The 17,552-nt window shown below is 42.0% G+C and overlaps 1 protein-coding gene across 2 annotated transcripts in view; it reads right to left on the reverse strand.

The window, feature by feature from the left end:
* eepd1 (endonuclease/exonuclease/phosphatase family domain containing 1) overlaps positions 1-17,552 on the reverse strand; it is a 143,520-nt gene that overhangs the window by 4,199 nt on the left and 121,769 nt on the right. For both annotated transcript variants that reach the window (XM_063069856.1, XM_063069855.1), the window contains exons 5-7: positions 12,965-13,099; positions 10,829-10,940; positions 2,051-2,245 (exon numbers count right to left, since the gene is read on the reverse strand). In XM_063069856.1, the coding sequence (XP_062925926.1) occupies positions 2,051-2,245; positions 10,829-10,940; positions 12,965-13,099 (442 nt within the window). The remainder of the gene's footprint in view (positions 1-2,050; positions 2,246-10,828; positions 10,941-12,964; positions 13,100-17,552) is intronic.

Here is a 17,552-nt window from a genome sequence, read left to right on the forward strand (position 1 = left end):
GATCCCGGGAATGAGAGGATTAATGTATGAGGAGAGTTTGATGGCTCTGGGCCTGTAACACTGGAGTTTAGAAGAAACCTACCCAAGATTGAAAGGCCTAGATAGAGTGGATTAGAGAGGATATTTCCAATAGTGGGAAAATCTAAGAATAGAGGGCACAGCTTCAGAATACAAGGACATCACGTTAGAACAGAAGTAAGACGGAATTTCTTTAGCCAGAGGGTGGTGAATCTGTGGAATGTATTGCCACAGATGGCTGTGGAGGCCAAGTCATTGGATATATTTAAAGTGAGATTTACAGGTTCTTGCTTGGTAAGGGCATCAAATATTATGGGGAGAAAGCAGGAGAATGGGATTGAGATTGAAAATAAATCAGCCGTGATCGAACGGCAGAGCAGGCTTGATGGGCTGAATGGTTTATTTCTGCTCCAAGTCTTATGGTCTAAAGCACAGGGACTGGAACTATGCTAGGCTGCAGATGTCAATCCACCTGATCTCCTGCTCTGCTTCTGCACTCATCACTCAGCCTAGGAGTGGAGCACAGATGGTCTCTGTAAGGTATTATGGGTATTCTTTTACCTGGCTCCCCAGCTTTATATTAGCCATGACTGGAATAATTACCACAATCCAATCCACATAACAGGAGTCATGTATCTTGATTAAGTGTAGGGAAGTACTTTATTTTCCCTTAATTTACTTCATGCTTTTAATGAAGTCCTAGAAGCTTAAGTGAGCATAGTATTTATTAGAATTAAATGCTTATACCTTATTTAAGTTTATTTGGACTGTTTTCAAGTCTCGGAAAAAAACTGAAAACTACACCATTTAGGACATAGTTAGAGAAGCACACTATTCACCACCATCCTTCCAATTGTGATACACAGTAGTATAGTCTACACTAGGTGCCCGATATACTGCCGCAACCCATTAGGCAGCACATTCCAAACCCATAAACTCCATCAGCTAGAAGGACTTTGGCTTTAAAAGCATGGGGACACCGCCTGGAATTTGCCCTCAAAGCTGCACACCATCCCGATTTGGAAATACATCACTGTGCCTTCACGGTCATTGATTCAGAATTCTGGGACTCTCTCCCGAGTGGAATTGTGGGTGTGCCCACATCTCAATGACTGAGGGGCTTAAAGGAAGGCAACTCACCACCACCATCTTCTCAAGGGCAACTAGGGGATGGGCATTTAAACGCTGGTTCAGCCTGTGAACCCAGTCGTCCAGTAAAAAACAACCTCACAATTGCTGTAAATCAACCTGCTGTAAATTGGCTACCACTTTTCTAGAACAAGGCATTAGGGCCCAACATTCGAGACTTGGTCACCATCCCGACATGTAGAAGAGGTGTCATAGCTAGACAGTGTTATTCATCAAATGTATTTTCAATGACAGACAAACTGAGCAGATGCAAGCCTATATTTGTTTGTTACAAATAATACTTGCTAACAATGTGTGACTAGTTTTCCTAACAAAAATAGCTGAACAGGGACACTCAATTAACGTTAAGCATATATAATAAACAGCACTGTGCAAAAGACTACATTAATTTTGTGTATTGCACTGTATTGCTGCTGCAAAAAAGAATGAGTTTCATGACATATGTGAGTGATGATAAACTGACATGAGTCTCTGCTGTGGAATGAGAGTGGGAAGGGGGCAGGGAGAGGGGAATCAAGGATGGGAAAAAGGGAGGGGAGCAGGAAGGACCAGAGGGACATTCTGTAATGATCAATAAACCCAATTGTTTGGAATCAAATGACCTTGCCTGGTGTGTTAGGGCTGGGTGTGTCCGCACTTCTGCCACCTCCCGCCCGACACTCCTTCTCTGCCACCTGTCCCACGTGCTCCACCTTTGGCCTTCCCAACTTCCTTTGCTACCCCACGTTTACAAACGCGCTCTCATCTCCACGTCAAATACAGTACTGTGCACTCTGGCAGAAGACTTTTGCAGAGTCCTGTGTGCCTTGTGCAGGTACGTGACATAACTTGTCGAGTTATATCATTAGCCAAACTGATCCCATCAGATCGGGCCCCGCTGTACCTGAATATGTCTTCTTGAGTGTTCGGCTAATCCAGATGTTGTCTGTAGACTTTGACCCCTGAGGGTTCTTTGTGCTGATATTGGTGAAAGTACTTGCAGGGACACAGTGAAGAAACTTCTCTTTCCGTAGGTGGTCAAAATCATTTGCGTCGGGCGATAGACTGAAATCCCCCAGAATAATAATATCCTTTTCGCCTGGAAATGAAACACGTAGGTTGCAACTGAATGATTGTTTTGAAAAAGATATCTAAAATAATGGATGTTCTCTACACAGATGCTTCTTAGTTTCAGAAGCCATTTGAGGCAGTTCTCCATTGCAGACTGTTAGCTAAAGCTGAACCTCATGGAACTAGAGGCAAACTAGTGACCTAGCTAGCTGTTGTGTGCTGGGGCAGCAGGCTGAGCATAGCAGACACCAACAGAATTAACAAACTCATTTGTAAGGCCAGTGATGTTGTGGGGATGGAACTGGACTCTTTGACGGTGATGTCTGAAAAGAGGATGCTGTCTAAGTTGCATGCCATGTTGGTCAATGTCTCCCATCCGCTACATAATGTACTGGGTGGGCACAGGAGTACATTCAGCCAGAGACTCATTCCTCCGAGATGCAACACAGAGTGTCATAGGAAGTCATTCCTGCCTGTGGCCATCAAACTTTACAACTCCTCCCTTGGAGGGTCAGACACCCTGAGCCAATAGGCTGGTCCTGGACTTATTTCCTGGCATAATTTACATATTACTATTTAATTATTATGGTGCAACTGTAACGAAAACCAATTTCCCCCCGGATCAATAAAGTATGACTATGACTAAATGGCTGGCAACAACAAAGGTCTGCATTACTGCTGCAAGTATAAATTATTTAGATGTTGAGACAGAAAGATACAGTATATATGTATGCTTTTCAATACAAAGATAAACTACAATGTACTGCAGATGGCTGTATTAAATTACATAAAATTAGATACTTGTTCGTTCTGTACTGTGTTATATGATGTGGGCAATCGTGCTCTTTCCATGACCATGATTGTTCTTGGCAAATTTTTCTATAGATGTGGTTTGGCATTGCCTTCTTCTGGGCAGTGTCTTTACAACTAACTGTGTGGTGACCCTAGCCCTTATCAGTATTCTTCAAAGATTATCTGTCTGGCGTCAGTGGTCAGGACTTGTGATATGCACCAGCTGCTCATATGACCGTCAACTACCTGCTCCCATGGCTTCATGTGGCCCCGATTTTGGGTGGGGGAGGGGTGGGGTTGCTAAGCAGGTGTGACACTTTGCCCAAAGGTGACTAGCAAGCTAGTGGAGGGAAGGAGTGTCTTGCACTTCCTTCAGTAGAGACACATCTTCACCCCACCATTCAGAAAAGAGCCATCAGGTGCAGGAACTGTTATAACCCCTCAACCATCAGACTCTTGAACCAAAGAGAGTTACTTCACTTGCCCTATCATTGAAATGTTCCCACAACCCATGGATTCAATGTCAAGGACTCCTCATCTCATGCTCTCAAAAGTATTGCTTGTTTGTTTGTTTGTTTGTTATGTTTTTGTTCTTTTTGTATTTGCACACTTTGCTGTCTTTTGCACCCTGATTGAATGCCCAAGTCTTTCACTGTTATGGTTATCATTCCATTATGGATTTATTGCATATAACATAGAAACATAGAAACATAGAAACATAGAAAATAGGTGCAGGAGTAGGCCATTCGGCCCTTCGAGCCTGCACCGCCATTTATTATGATCATGGCTGATCATCCAACTCAGAACCCAGCCTTCCCTCCATACCCCCTGACCCCTGTAGCCACAAGGGCCATATCTAACTTCCTTTTAAACATAGCTAATGAACTGGCCTCAACAGTTTGCTGTGGCAGAGAATTCCACAGATTCACCACTCTCTGTGTGAAGAAGTTTTTCCTAATCTCGGTCCTAAAAGGCTTCCCCTCTATCCTCAAACTGTGACCCCTCGTTCTGGACCTCCCCAACATCGGGAACAATCTTCCCGCATCTAGCCTGTCCAATCCCTTTAGGATCTTATACGTTTCAATCAGATCCCCCCTCAATCTTCTAAATTCCAACGAGTACAAGCCCAGTTCATCCAGTCTTTCTTCATATGAAAGACCTGCCATCCCAGGAATCAATCTGGTGAACCTTCTTTCTACTCCCTCTATGGCAAAGATGTCTTTCCTCAGATTAGGGGACCAAAACTGCACACAATACTCCAGGTGTGGTCTCACCAAGGCCTTGTACAACTGCAGTAGTACCTCCCTGCTCCTGTACTCGAATCCTCTCGCTATAAATGCCAGCATACCGTTCGCCTTTTTCACCGCCTGCTGTACCTGCATGCCCACTTTCAATGACTGGTGTATAATGCCACCCAGGTCTCGTTGCACCTCCCCTTTTCCTAATCGGCCACCATTCAGATAATAATCTGTTTTCCTATTTTTGCCACCAAAGTGGATAACTTCACATTTATCCACATTAAATTGCATCTGCCATGAGTTTGCCCACTCACCCAACCTATCCAGTCACTCTGCATCCTCTTAGCATCCTCCTCACTGCTAACACTGCCACCCAGCTTCGTGTCATCCGCAAACTTGGAGATGCTGCATTTAATTCCCTCATCCAAGTCATTAATATATATTGTAAACAACTGGGGTCCCAGCACTGAGCCTTGCGGTACCCCACTAGTCACCGCCTGCCATTCTGAAAAGGTCCCGTTTATTCCCACTCTTTGCTTCCTGTCTGCTAACCAATTCTCCACCCACACCAATACCTTACCCCCAATACCGTGTGCTTTAAGTTTGCACACTAATCTCCTGTGTGGGACCTTGTCAAAAGCCTTTTGAAAATCCAAATATACCACATCCACTGGTTCTCCCCTATCCACTCTACTAGTTACATCCTCAAAAAATTCTATGAGATTCGTCAGACATGATTTTCCTTTCACAAATCCATGCTCACTTTGTCCAATCATTTCACCGCTTTCCAAATGTGCTGTTATCACATCCTTGATAACTGACTCCAGCAGTTTCCCCACCACCGACGTTAGGCTAACCGGCCTATAATTCCCCAGTTTCTCTCTCCCTCCTTTTTTAAAAAGTGGGGTTACATTAGCCACCCTCCAATCCTCAGGAACTAGTCCAGAATCTAACGAGTTTTGAAAAATTATCACTAATGCATCCACTATTTCTTGGGCTACTTCCTTAAGCACTCTGGGATGCAGACCATCTGGCCCTGGGGATTTATCTGCCTTCAATCCCTTCAATTTACCTAACACCACTTCCCTACTAACATGTATTTCGCTCAGTTCCTCCATAACTGCAAGAAAATGAATCTCAGGGGTGTATATGGTGACATATATGTACTTTGACAATAAATTTACTTCAAACTTTGAAAAAATGTTAATAGAATAAATGGGAAAGATGCGGTATATGGACATTATTCTAGATAAACATGGTGCTATCTTGTATTGACCAAGGAGACTGTACATAGGGCACTTACAAAATAGGCTAGCACTTATTAACAAAAGGTCTGAGGAGGCTTGGGAGGGCCCAACGCATACAGATGACATAAAATCAAGTATAGTAAATGAGCTAAAAGGCTAATGAATTTTATATTTAGTGCAGATACTGCAAAACATTCTTTTGTGCACCATCTTCCCATCTTTCACATATTACAAATAAAAACTATGTTATTTTATTGTTACCCCAGGTCTAGTTTTACCACATTATGGGAGGGACAAGATCTCAATTGATTAAAGAAAGGAAGAGGACAGAAGTAGACCTCACTGAAGAAATTAAACTACAGGAATCAGTCATTGACCCATTAGGTTGGCTCCACTATTTAATATTAATATCAGCACTGGGTATTGCAACTCAGAAACTGTCGACTGACCAAGAAATGAGTACACCTGGATATTAACAGGATAGAAAGGACTAAATTGCAAGAAGAGATATTATGAAGGATTGTACTCTCCAATACTCAGAAGCCTGCACAGTGATTTTTAGAACTTTAAAAAATATATATAGTTGGTGAAGAAGTAGGATAGATATAGGAACTGTTTCTGTTGGATTCGGAGTGCAAGGTATAGGTCACAAAAATTGGGGCGAAACACTTCAATAGTAGAATTAGGAAACACTTGTATGCACAGAAAGTGGCAGAAAATTAGACCCTCCTCTTAAAACAGTAATTGATGTTAGGCCAATTACTAATTTTAAATCTGAGCTTCACAGATTTTTGTGATGCTACTGTTTAATGGAAAGAGGGTGAGATTTTGGATTAGGCAAAAGAACAGCCATAAGCCAAACAGAGCTAGAACCACACTGATCAAGGGAGTTCTCCATCACTTTCAAACCCTTCCTCGCTGACCTTTGTCCTTCAGTTTACATTTCCATAGAGAAAGATACAATTCAGGAGGAGGCCATTCAGCCTGTTATTTTTTGTAACTCCAAAACATAAAACAAACTAAAAGAAAAACATGGAGCCGGGGATAAGAGTCTACTTCTTTCCTACTTTAGTGAGGCGTGCACGTACGATGTGGTGGCATAGTGACGTATGCCATTCACATACTTTTACGTATAACCCATAATTAATTATGTAAACAGCAAAAAGTTTAATGAAACAATATATTTACAATATTACTCAAATATTAAATACACAACACTCCCTGCTTAGCTATAAATTCCAACTCAATATAGACTGCATCTCAACTCAAACATGTAACGTATTGCTCTCTAGTCTTCTCTCTCTCTCTCTCTCATGGGATAACACCTTTCCTGACAAGGGGTTCACTTTGCTTGAAACAATCTCAGCTTCTGGGGCCTCCTCCATAGTGTTGTAGGAGTTGACTCTGGGACTGCAGGAAGTTCTTGTGACAGCTCCAGACACCTTTCTTCTCTAACAATCAACTCTGTTCATCTCAACTGATCGATGTGTTGTCTCCAGATCACATCAGAGGCTCCACTCAACCTTGGAAAGAATTCCTTCAACCTTCTGTAGATCCAGCTCACTGGCTACTTTATCACAGAAGGTATAAGGAACTGGATGAGCTTTGCAAAATTGGGTGTGACATTTTTATTTAACACTATTTTACCCTTAATATGTTTGAGTTTTCCAATGCCATCCTTGAACACTGCTGTGACAACATCCAGTACCTTTCTTAATTTGCTTTCAGTTGACTCTTTTGCAGGGGATGTGGCATGCAAATTGTGGATGGATCTCCAATCAAGTTGGGCCTTTTGATTTTACCACACACAAGCCCAATGTGGCTTGTTGGTTGTTGTATTTCACTGTTGCAAATGTCATTCCCACAGGAGTTGTCTTTTCTCCAGTACAAGTTCTTAAGGTGTCAGTCTAGTGATCTGAAGGTCGCTAGTTCGAGCCTCAGCTGAGACAGCGTGTTGTGTCCTTGACCAAGGCACTTAACCACACACTGCTCTGCGACGACACCGGTGCCAAGCTGTATGGGTCCTAATGCCCTTCCCTTGGACAACAGAGGGGAGACTTGCAGTATGGGCAACTGCTGGTCTTCCATTCAACCTTGCCCAGGCCTGCGCCCTGGAAACATTCCAAGGCGCAAATCCATGGTCTCACGGATTATATGCCTATATATATATAACACCTACATCCTTACAAGTATACTCTGCTCTGTGGAGGAGTTTCACAGTAATAATCTGAAGTGGCTTATGATCACTATGCATATGCAATGTTTGCCCACAGGTGAACTTCTCTAATCCATAGATCAAAGCAAATAATCCTTCATAATTTGGAGAATGCATCTATAGATCTTGTCAGAGATCTGCTTGTACACATAATCAGCAGACTCTCCTGCAAGACATTTGGCACCAGTTGGGGCAAAGGCTTGGAAGAGATTAAATGCCTGTTTGAGTGTCAAGTGCCAGCCTCATCTGAACAGCATTCGTGAGTATAAGCTCAGATGTGGGATGCAGATGTTTGAATGAGGTGAAGTTGACAGATGGTGATTTTAGAAGGCTGGTCAGGGAAGAATAGGGACATTTCATACTGAAGGTACAGGAGCAGAATTAGGCCCATCTGTTCCGCTGCACCATTCAATCCTAGCTGACTTTCTTATTCAACCCTATTCTCCCGCTAACTTCCCAAAATCCTCAACCCTCCTACCACTCAAGAACCTATCAATCTCTGCCTTAAGTGCATCCAGATATGCAGGGAAACATTTTTCAGTAGCAGGAGGGAAGACGCAAGAGTGCAGATTCTTTATATTTCAAGGCTGGAAATAGTTAACCTTGACAATGGGACGATGCAGTCTGAGGGTTTTCAAACTCTAAGGTTGTGAACAATCAGGTGTATTCAGTGAACTGACACTCAATTTTCATTGGCTATTTCACTTGCTTCAAGATATTGCTCAATTCGCTCAGTGTACAAAATCCAGTTATCTTTTTTGCAATCAAACGTGTCTATCTTTCCGACGTAGCTGGCAATTTCTGCTGTTTTATTATCACTTGGTACTTGTGTTTATGAACCCGTGAAATTTGTCTGTTTTTTGCCATTTATTTTAACTCAACTGTCTTTCTCTCTGCTGAAGAAAAAAAAACATACTGCGCTTTTTAAAAAACTTGAATGTCTCACTATGCTTCAACGTCTCAGGTTAGTTTTAAAGATTACTCATTGCCACTGTTATGTTTTATAATTCCAAAACATAAAACTAATCAAAAGAAAAATATTGAGCCGGGGATAATGTCTCTACTTCATTCTGACTTGAGTGAGGTACACACATATGACGTGGCGGAATAATGACGTATGCCATTCATTTAATTTTACAAATAACCTGTAATGATTTTTGTAAACAACAAAGAATGCTTAATCAAACAATATATTTACAATATTACTCAAAATTTAATACACAACATAGCCCATCATGTCTATGCTGGTTTGCAATTATGGAACAGAATTTGCTACAAATTTTTGCAGCTACTGAACCTTGTCAGCTGTGGTTAATTTTTGTCTCTCTTGAAGCAATGATTAGGATTGCTTACATTCTCATGAGAACGTTAGAAACAGAAGCAGCAGTAGACCATCTGGCTCTTTGATCCTGCTCCACTATTCATTTAGATCACAGCTGGACTTCTATCTCAGCTCCATTTCACAGCATTAGACCCATTACCCTGAATTCCCTTAATACATATTGGTGAATGCAATCACTGAGCCTCCACATCCCTCTGGGAGCAGAGAATTCCAAAAATTTCTCCTCGCTGCAGTCACTTCATCTGGTCCCTGACTCTGCAGCCAGGTGAAAAATCTTCCCTGAATTCTTCAATAAGATCTCCTCTTTTCCCTTTCCTTTGTAATTCCTCTTTCCCCATTAAAACAATTCCTCTCTCCCTCTACTCTGACAGCTACAGCACTGATCGAACAGATGTGGCAACTGGGTTTAAAAGCAAGGAGATTAAACTATGAACTGGAGGATTACATTTAGTACACTGGAGATTACGCTGTAGGAAGAGGTGCTTTACTGGAATGATGCCAGGGATGACTGACTCAGTTGTGTGGAAGGACTGGAAAACTGAGGACAAAGATGATTAAAAGCGTATTTGATTTAAAAGTGCTCAAGGCCATAAATGATTTTCTTACAGTAAAAGAAACTGTTCCAGTGCCAGGTGCAGGTAATCAGAGAAGAGATTCAAGTTAGTTGGATTTTTAACCAAGGCTGACATGAGGAAATGTACAGTGAGATGTTGTAATCTGGAACACCATCTCAAAGTTTTCAACAAGGGAATTGCTTGAGTAAATCAAAGGTGGGAGGACTAAATTGATAGCTTTTCAATAGGCACAATGGAACAAATGGCCCCTACGATTTTTCTTTAGATCCTTGTGTTGACTAAATTGAAAGAAAAAAAAAGCTTTTTGCTGATTACATTCTAGTAGGAAAAGCTGTAACCTGTAAGCTGCATAGTTTCATCGCATATTGAAACTATACGTAACCTCCCAGGCCACTCTTCGGCCTGAAAGGCTGAGCTGCAATCGATTCATATTACTGGAAAATATAAGAATCTAATTTGTGGCATAGCACACCAGCCAAGTAACTGCCATGAGGAAAAGCTATTCCACAGATCAGATCGGAGGCAAGTGGCCTCACCCCCTTCAGCAAATGTACTGTAGGTATATAGTATCTGAATTATCTTGCATTTCCACAGCTCCCTTTAGAACCTCAGGAAGTCCCAGAGCATTCTGCAGCCCAGTATGCGGCAGCCAATGCAAGAATGGGCTTTCATACACACAACACAATGAGAATGACAGATTATATATGTTAGTAATATTGGTTAGGAAATAAATGTATTACTCAGAACACCCAGGAAAATTTATTATTACTCACTATAGTAAAAGGTTAACATTTGTACCCAATTTTGACAACCATTTTACAACAGATAAATGATATCGAGTTGAGAGTACAATCACTGGAATGCAGGGCGCAGCAGCTTTGTACATGGACACCTTTTATAACAATGCAATGACCTTGACTCCTCCCTTGGGCAAGATCCTTCAAAATTAACTGCCAATTAAACTTAACAGTTCAAATCTTTGTTGAGCCTGTCAAACTTATAAATAAGATAACATTCCTGGGATTTTTTTTCCCCCTGCTGATTGACATTCATCCAGAAAGTTGGCCAAAAAAGTGGCCATGAAAGTAGCTGGGAACCTAGAGGCCAGGAAGAGCATTATGACTAAATATCCTCAGAAGATGGAGAAGACAGAAATAAAACAGATTATGGTTTTTATTTTTGCAATGGATACAGTGCTATACCTTTCAGGGTTTCCTGAAGAGTGCCTGTAAACAGTGAGACTTTATTAGTCTCTTCCTCAGTGACATCTCCTTTCAGATGAACATTCACCAAAGTAACGTCAACAGTTCCAATCTGCAAAGAAATCACACAAGGGAGATAAGTTATAGGGGAATGCTGTATGCTGTCAGGTTTAACCCAGCCTCTGGGATGTCCCAAAGTCTCCAAGAATTAGTTTCCTGTACCTTACCTTCAACAAATTCAATAAACACACACAAAAAAGATGCTGCCATTATTTATTTTGAACTTCTATTCATTGAACTATCGGAAATGAAAAATTGGCTTTGCATGGGAGGGAGGAGGTTTAACGACGAAATCTCCAAGAAAACGTCCAACCAGGGCTAACACAACAATGAACGGCCAACAAAAAGCATAAGGGTATGAGTCAAATGCAGGTCACTGGAATTAGTTCAGGAAGGCACCTTGGCCTGCGTGGACAAGATGGGCTGGAGGACCTGTTCCCATGTTGTAGAAACATAGAAAACCTACAGCACAATACAGGCCCTTTGGCCCTCAAAGTTGTGCCGAACATGTCCCTACCTTAGAAATTACTAGACTTACCCATAGCCCTCTATTTTTCTAAGCTCCATGTACCTATCCAAAAGTCTCTTAAAAGACCCTATCGTATTAGCCTCCACCACCATTGCTGGCAGCCCATTCCACGCACTCACCACTCTCTGCGTAAAAAACTTACCCCTGACATCTCCTCGGTACCTTTGATTTCTCTATGATTCAATTTAAAGCAATTCGTATTATAAATTAAAATTCTAGTGTACAAAACTGACAGAAAACTAGCTCGTGTAGAACATTTTCTTCCTACGGAGCAGTAGGGTTCTGCAGAGTCTCACAGCTCAGGCAACCCAACTTCTATCCTGACTCCAGGTGCCATGTGTGGAGTGTGCATGTTCTCCTGTGAACACATGGATTTTCCCCCGAGTGCTTCGATATCCCAAAGGTTAACGGCTGCTGCTAGTTACCGCTCTGTGTAGGGGAATTACACAGTGGAGTTGGTGAGCAGGTGAGGGAGACATTGCTGGACCACAGAAGGGAAAAGAGAGGGGGAATGGGACCGATGGGATTGCACCATCGGGAACTGGCATGGACCAGGTAGGTTCATTGGCCTTCTTCTGCGTCATTGTAAGTCAGAAAGATCCTATGCTTTCGTTAGCCCCTCTCGAATCTGGAAGACCTGAGTTAATGTACCATTACAGAGATTTGGTTATAATATCTAGTCTGATACTTCAACGCAAAACTAAGGCAGTGAGGGCTACACCATCAAAAGATACAAACTTCAAGTGAGGTATTAACAAAGTCCTGAGTGAATACGATACCCTGCCTTGGAATTTAGGCACAGGACTGTCTCAAGTTCTCCCATCGTTTAATGTCTGTCCTTCAACCAACACCAAGACAGAGTGGATCATAAAGTCTTCTCTTGCTACCGTTCCTCTCATTTGTAACATGCAAACATAAAGTGGATGTGCTGGTTCCCTAGACTACAACCACATAACCAATGCACAGTTGAATGGCACTTCTGAGTATGTAAATTCTTTGCTCATCTTTGTTGCTATGGTGGAAGCAGTAAATACTGTATGCAAACTTTCCTCCCAGTACAATAAAGGTACTGGAACATAGGCAGAGAAATGATCCATTCCATACAAATCACTACAAGAGAAAGTTTAGCTGTTCACTTAGCAAATTACTTCAGTTGTGAGAGGTCTAGCTTTTAGTCATAGACAAAAACTTTATAAATTTTAAGATGGTCATTGAGGTAATGATATGTTTTAATTCCAGGCCTGAGTTCATTTAGGGATCTTGCAATGACTACAATGTATGTTTAATTATCCAGAGCTCATGATACCACATAAAGCAACAAAACTCTGATGAGTCCAAGGAAAGAATTTGATTTTAAACCACCAATAGCATGAAGTGCCTGAAATATTCCCGGTATGAAGTATTGATCATTCTGATTCACTGAGGAGTTGGTTAAAAGAGGAGGTTATTGTTGCTCACAGTTACGTGGATTTATAACCAGCCAGCACAACCCCTTTTCAATTCAGGCAACAGCAGAGATGCTAAACAGGCCCGATATAAACATTCACCTTAAAACGTGCAAGGTACGGCCTTAAGACGCAAGGCTTCCCATTCCCATTGGTTTGTGCTTTATCCAGAAGGAACGCAGTCCTCAAGTCGACTCCGGCGCTGGTGTCCCAAAGATAACCAGCATACTCTGCACTCTGAGAGAGAGCAAAACTCAAGTTCAAACACAGACATTTGTACATAACATCAGACATGTATCAGCTGTGGCTCATCTTTTCCTCCCTCACTAATATATGACCCTCATGACTAGGCAGCTCCTCTCCTGAGCGGCCTTTCTTTACTTGTTCAACCTGAATGAATGAATGAAAGAAACAAATTGCATTTATTCAGCACCATTCACAGTCCTGGAGTGACCCAAGTGTACATAATCCAATTAACTAGACTTCCTTAGTGTAGCTGTTATAGTACTATATGAGACGTGGCGGCTTACTTCAGTTGCAGCAATACAAGAGCAATCATATTTTACTAAGATTGATTTAAAAATATTGGGCAGAACATCAGTGATCTGACCGTCAAAGATATTTCAATATCTTGGTGTACTGCAAAGGACCATGTCTATTTAATTTCATTTAATGGATCACTGGACTTCTCGAGATCACAACTGCTAACTCTGACTGATTTTTTTTCCTTCCACAAAAGCTGCGGCCTCTGGAATGATCCAAGCTTATGCCAGCAAAGCAAACATTTCTCAAGGATTGAACCTGCAACCTGCCAAACTTCCTTCAACAGCGTCCCCAAGCTTGCGACCTTGAAGGGGAAAATGGGAGCAAGTGCACAGGGATTCTGTGACCTTCCAACTCACACACTATACTTAAGCTTTTGTTCATACGTCACCATTCCTTTTGTGAGTCAAAATCTTGGAACTCTTTACCCAATACTGTGGGGGATACTTCCACCAGGTGGCAAGAAGAGAACGGTTCACTGTCTCCTCAAACTGAGATAAGCAATGTATCATCCACATCCTAAGCAAGGACATGGTTCGACAATTGGTTAAGTTGCACTCAAACCTTGACACTGGAGGCCATTCCCAGGTTAGAACACCTGACTTCCGGACATTCCTGCCTATAAATGAGCCCCCATCACATATCGACTAGTTGTCATTAGGGAGTCCAGAGGAGGTACACGAAGATGATTCTGGGAATGAAGGGGTTAACATATGAGGAGCGTGTGGTAGCTTTGGGCCTGTACTGACAGGAATTTGGAAGAATGCACGGGGATCTCATTGAAACCTACTGAATGTTGCAAGGACTAGATAAGTTGGATGTGGAGAGGATGTTTCCTACAGTGAGTTCATCCGGAACTAGAGGGCACAGCCTCAAAACTGAGGGGAGACCTTTTAGAACAGCGGTAAGGAGGAATTTTTTAGCTGGAGAGTAGCGAATCTCTGCCACAGACTGCGGTGGAGGCCAAGTCCATCAATATATTTAAAGCGGAATTTGATAGTTTCCTGATTGGTCAGGGCATCAAAGGGTATGGCGAAAAGGCAGGCGTATGTGGTTGGGTGGGATCCGGGATCAGCCACGATGGCATGGCGGAGTAGACTCGATGGGCTGAACAGCCTTTTATGTTATCGACAAAACTGACTTATGAATGTCTGTTTAAACAAAACCCACTCCAGACAGTCGGTACTTCAAAGCACATCACAGTCATGTCACATACTGGCCTGTGATAGTTCTAGTTAGCAGGACATTGTCTAAGGTTCACAGTTCACTGGCACAGAAAGCAGAGAAATATTCCCTGGCAGATTTACTGTAAACATCAAATTACAGCAATAATTGTCAAATAAGTTGTATTCCCAAGTAACAAGCCCTGAAATATGTGCACTTGCAGTCCCATGCTGTGAGTATTGCATGGTACAAAACCCATTGAAAGCGTTCATAGACATCCTACCAACAGAACAACACAGTGGCTTCTCTAAATGCAAGGCAAAACGGCAAGAACTAGCCACTGTGCAGAACAAGAGACAGCAGCCTTCCATCCACAGGTCTGTGCAAAATTGATTACGTTCCAACCAGTACAGAAACACAACTAGTTTATAAGTTTACCCTAAATACTCAGCTCCCCAGCTTCAGATGAGAGAGAAGGAAGACCACTTAGCAAAGCAAGTTTTGGGCATATGAAATGGTGACTAAACAAGAATCTATATCACACACAGTAACAACTTATGCACAAGATAATGCACATCAGCACATTTTCCACCTGACAGGAAACATGCAGCAAATACAAAGACAGCATTGAGTAAATCTATCTTCTGTTCAAAGTAATCAGTCAATTCTTACTGGTTTGGCCCCATTTTGGTCAAAATCCTGGAACCTGTTCTACTAAAATGTAGTTAGAAAACTTCAACAGAACTTCTCTCTCATTCTCTAATTAACCTTGTGCTTTGAATAATTTTTCTATAATTGCTCTCAAAGGTGGGGGGGGAGGTGGAAAAGCAAAACAAAAACAAGTAATGCTTTTAATTTTGAAGTTTTTAATGGGCTCGTTTTCAATGTCCATTCCTTGTATCTAAGTTTATGCATGCATATTGACTGCCAGGTTTCCTGTACTACATTTAAGATTATGCTTCATTAAAGCCATTGTTTGGATGTGAAGAAAGCTTGGGATGTCTGGGGATAGTACAGGTGATTGCTTGCCTCCTCATGCCCAGACTTGAACTGGGGCATATATTGTTAGGTTACGAAAACAGGCTAAACATGGAAATCAACGACTCCAAAAGGGCAGTCATTCCTGCCGTCACCACCACACCTGCAAAGTCTTGTCCACGACCTTCACACCCAGAAGTGCAAATACTATCGGTAGGTCAAGGGCAAGCGTAAAATGTTGACATACCAATTTAAAAATGTAATAGTGGTAAGGGGTGGGGTGCGAGAGATGACCAAGTGTTGAAGGTTTTGGTGGATAGGAAGCTACATTAATACTTCAAAAATATTTGTGTGTCAGAAAGCACTTTGGTAGATGTAAATAAGGTACAATTGTGAACTATGGTTGTATTAGTAAAACATAATTTAAACTAATCTTGAGTATGTGCAAAATTAATAAAGGAATCTATTCCCTATCCCAGTTTAACAGCATCTCCTAGATTTACAGCAATAACTCACTTGGTACAGTGGATCACATGTAGTGAACATGATTCAACTACTATATACATCAAAGTTGCTGGTGAACGCAGCAGGCCAAGCAGCATCTATAGGAAGAGGCGCAGTCGACGTTTCAGGCCGAGACCAGAGATGTGCCTGATCTCTGAGTCTGCCATGTCGGGGATCCACAAACTGATGGCTCTGACAAGTCGGCAGGAGTGGTGTTGCTTTTTCCAAATTTGTTTATTTTTAAACACCATGATGACTGTGTAACCTAGCAAACAGGCCTTGTCACAGGGAACAGAAGTGAGGTTAATGAGAAAGAGAACACTGATGAGGTATTCTCTTGCACTACACAGCAAACAAGTCTACTCCTCTTGCTTCAGGGAGGAGTCTGGTGTCATAAATACCAGTCCTGAATGATAACATCAAGCCTAACTGCAGGCCAACTTGCCAGAGTGATTCTGAAACGGAGCTACATTATTAAAACAAATATTAAATGATGGCTCTGCAAGCCCTTCAGAGCAAATGTGGCGCGATTTGAATAGCAAAATCTTTCCATTAATCACAGTCTCTGCAAACTATGGCTGCTTGTCTACAAAAGAAAGTGACTGGCCCTATTAGATTAATTCAGCTGCTGCAAAGTGAGCTTGGTACTGAGGCCATCGTACAGCTTCAGTGATCTGGTTTCCTCCAACGTCAAACCAACATGCTTGTTGTTGGGCTAAGTGGCTGCTGTTAGTTGCCTCCAAATGCAGTTGTGATGTTGAAGCTTTGATGGGGTGGGGGTGTATGAAAGGACAGATTTAAATGGCCACATGCGAGAAAACAGGTTACATGGAAATAAAGGGGGGAACTGGATTGGCCCAAGTTCCAGCATGGAGTTGATGGGCTGAATGCCCACCCTTCTATGTGATAAGCAAATATAGTGTTTGGTGGGATGAAAAAGTTGCCATATAAAGGCAAGTTCAGTGCAGCAAGTGCCATATTCTTCATGGCAAAACGGAAGAAATAGTTTCCCCTACTAATAATGCCAAATCATGGATCTTTCCTTGCAAGAGAAAGAAAACTTAGAATGGCCAGTGGGAAGCAAGAGAAACAATTTGGAACATAGTCTGCTTTCATCACAAATCTCATGATGTTAAGTACAAAGTTCCATTTCAGTTACAAAATGGCACCATGAGCCAACAGAATGAAATCAGCTGCAACACAAACAGTGCCCAAGAGAATAGACACAAAATGCTGGAGGAATTCAGCAGGCCTGGCGGCATCTATGGAAAAGAGTATGGTTGATGTTTCGGGCCAAGACCCTTCATCAGGACATCCCATCCTGATAAAGGGTCTTGGCCTGAAACGTCGACTATACTCTTTTCTATAGATGTTGCCTGGCCTGCTGAGTTCCTCCAGCTTTTTGTATGTGTGTTGCTTGGATTTCCAGCATCTGCAGATTTTCTATTGCCCAAGAGAATGGATAAGTGATAACGTGTGTCTGTTATTGGCACAAACACAA

This window comes from Mobula hypostoma, chromosome 17 (assembly GCF_963921235.1).
Source record: "Mobula hypostoma chromosome 17, sMobHyp1.1, whole genome shotgun sequence".
NCBI lineage: Eukaryota > Metazoa > Chordata > Chondrichthyes > Myliobatiformes > Myliobatidae > Mobula > Mobula hypostoma.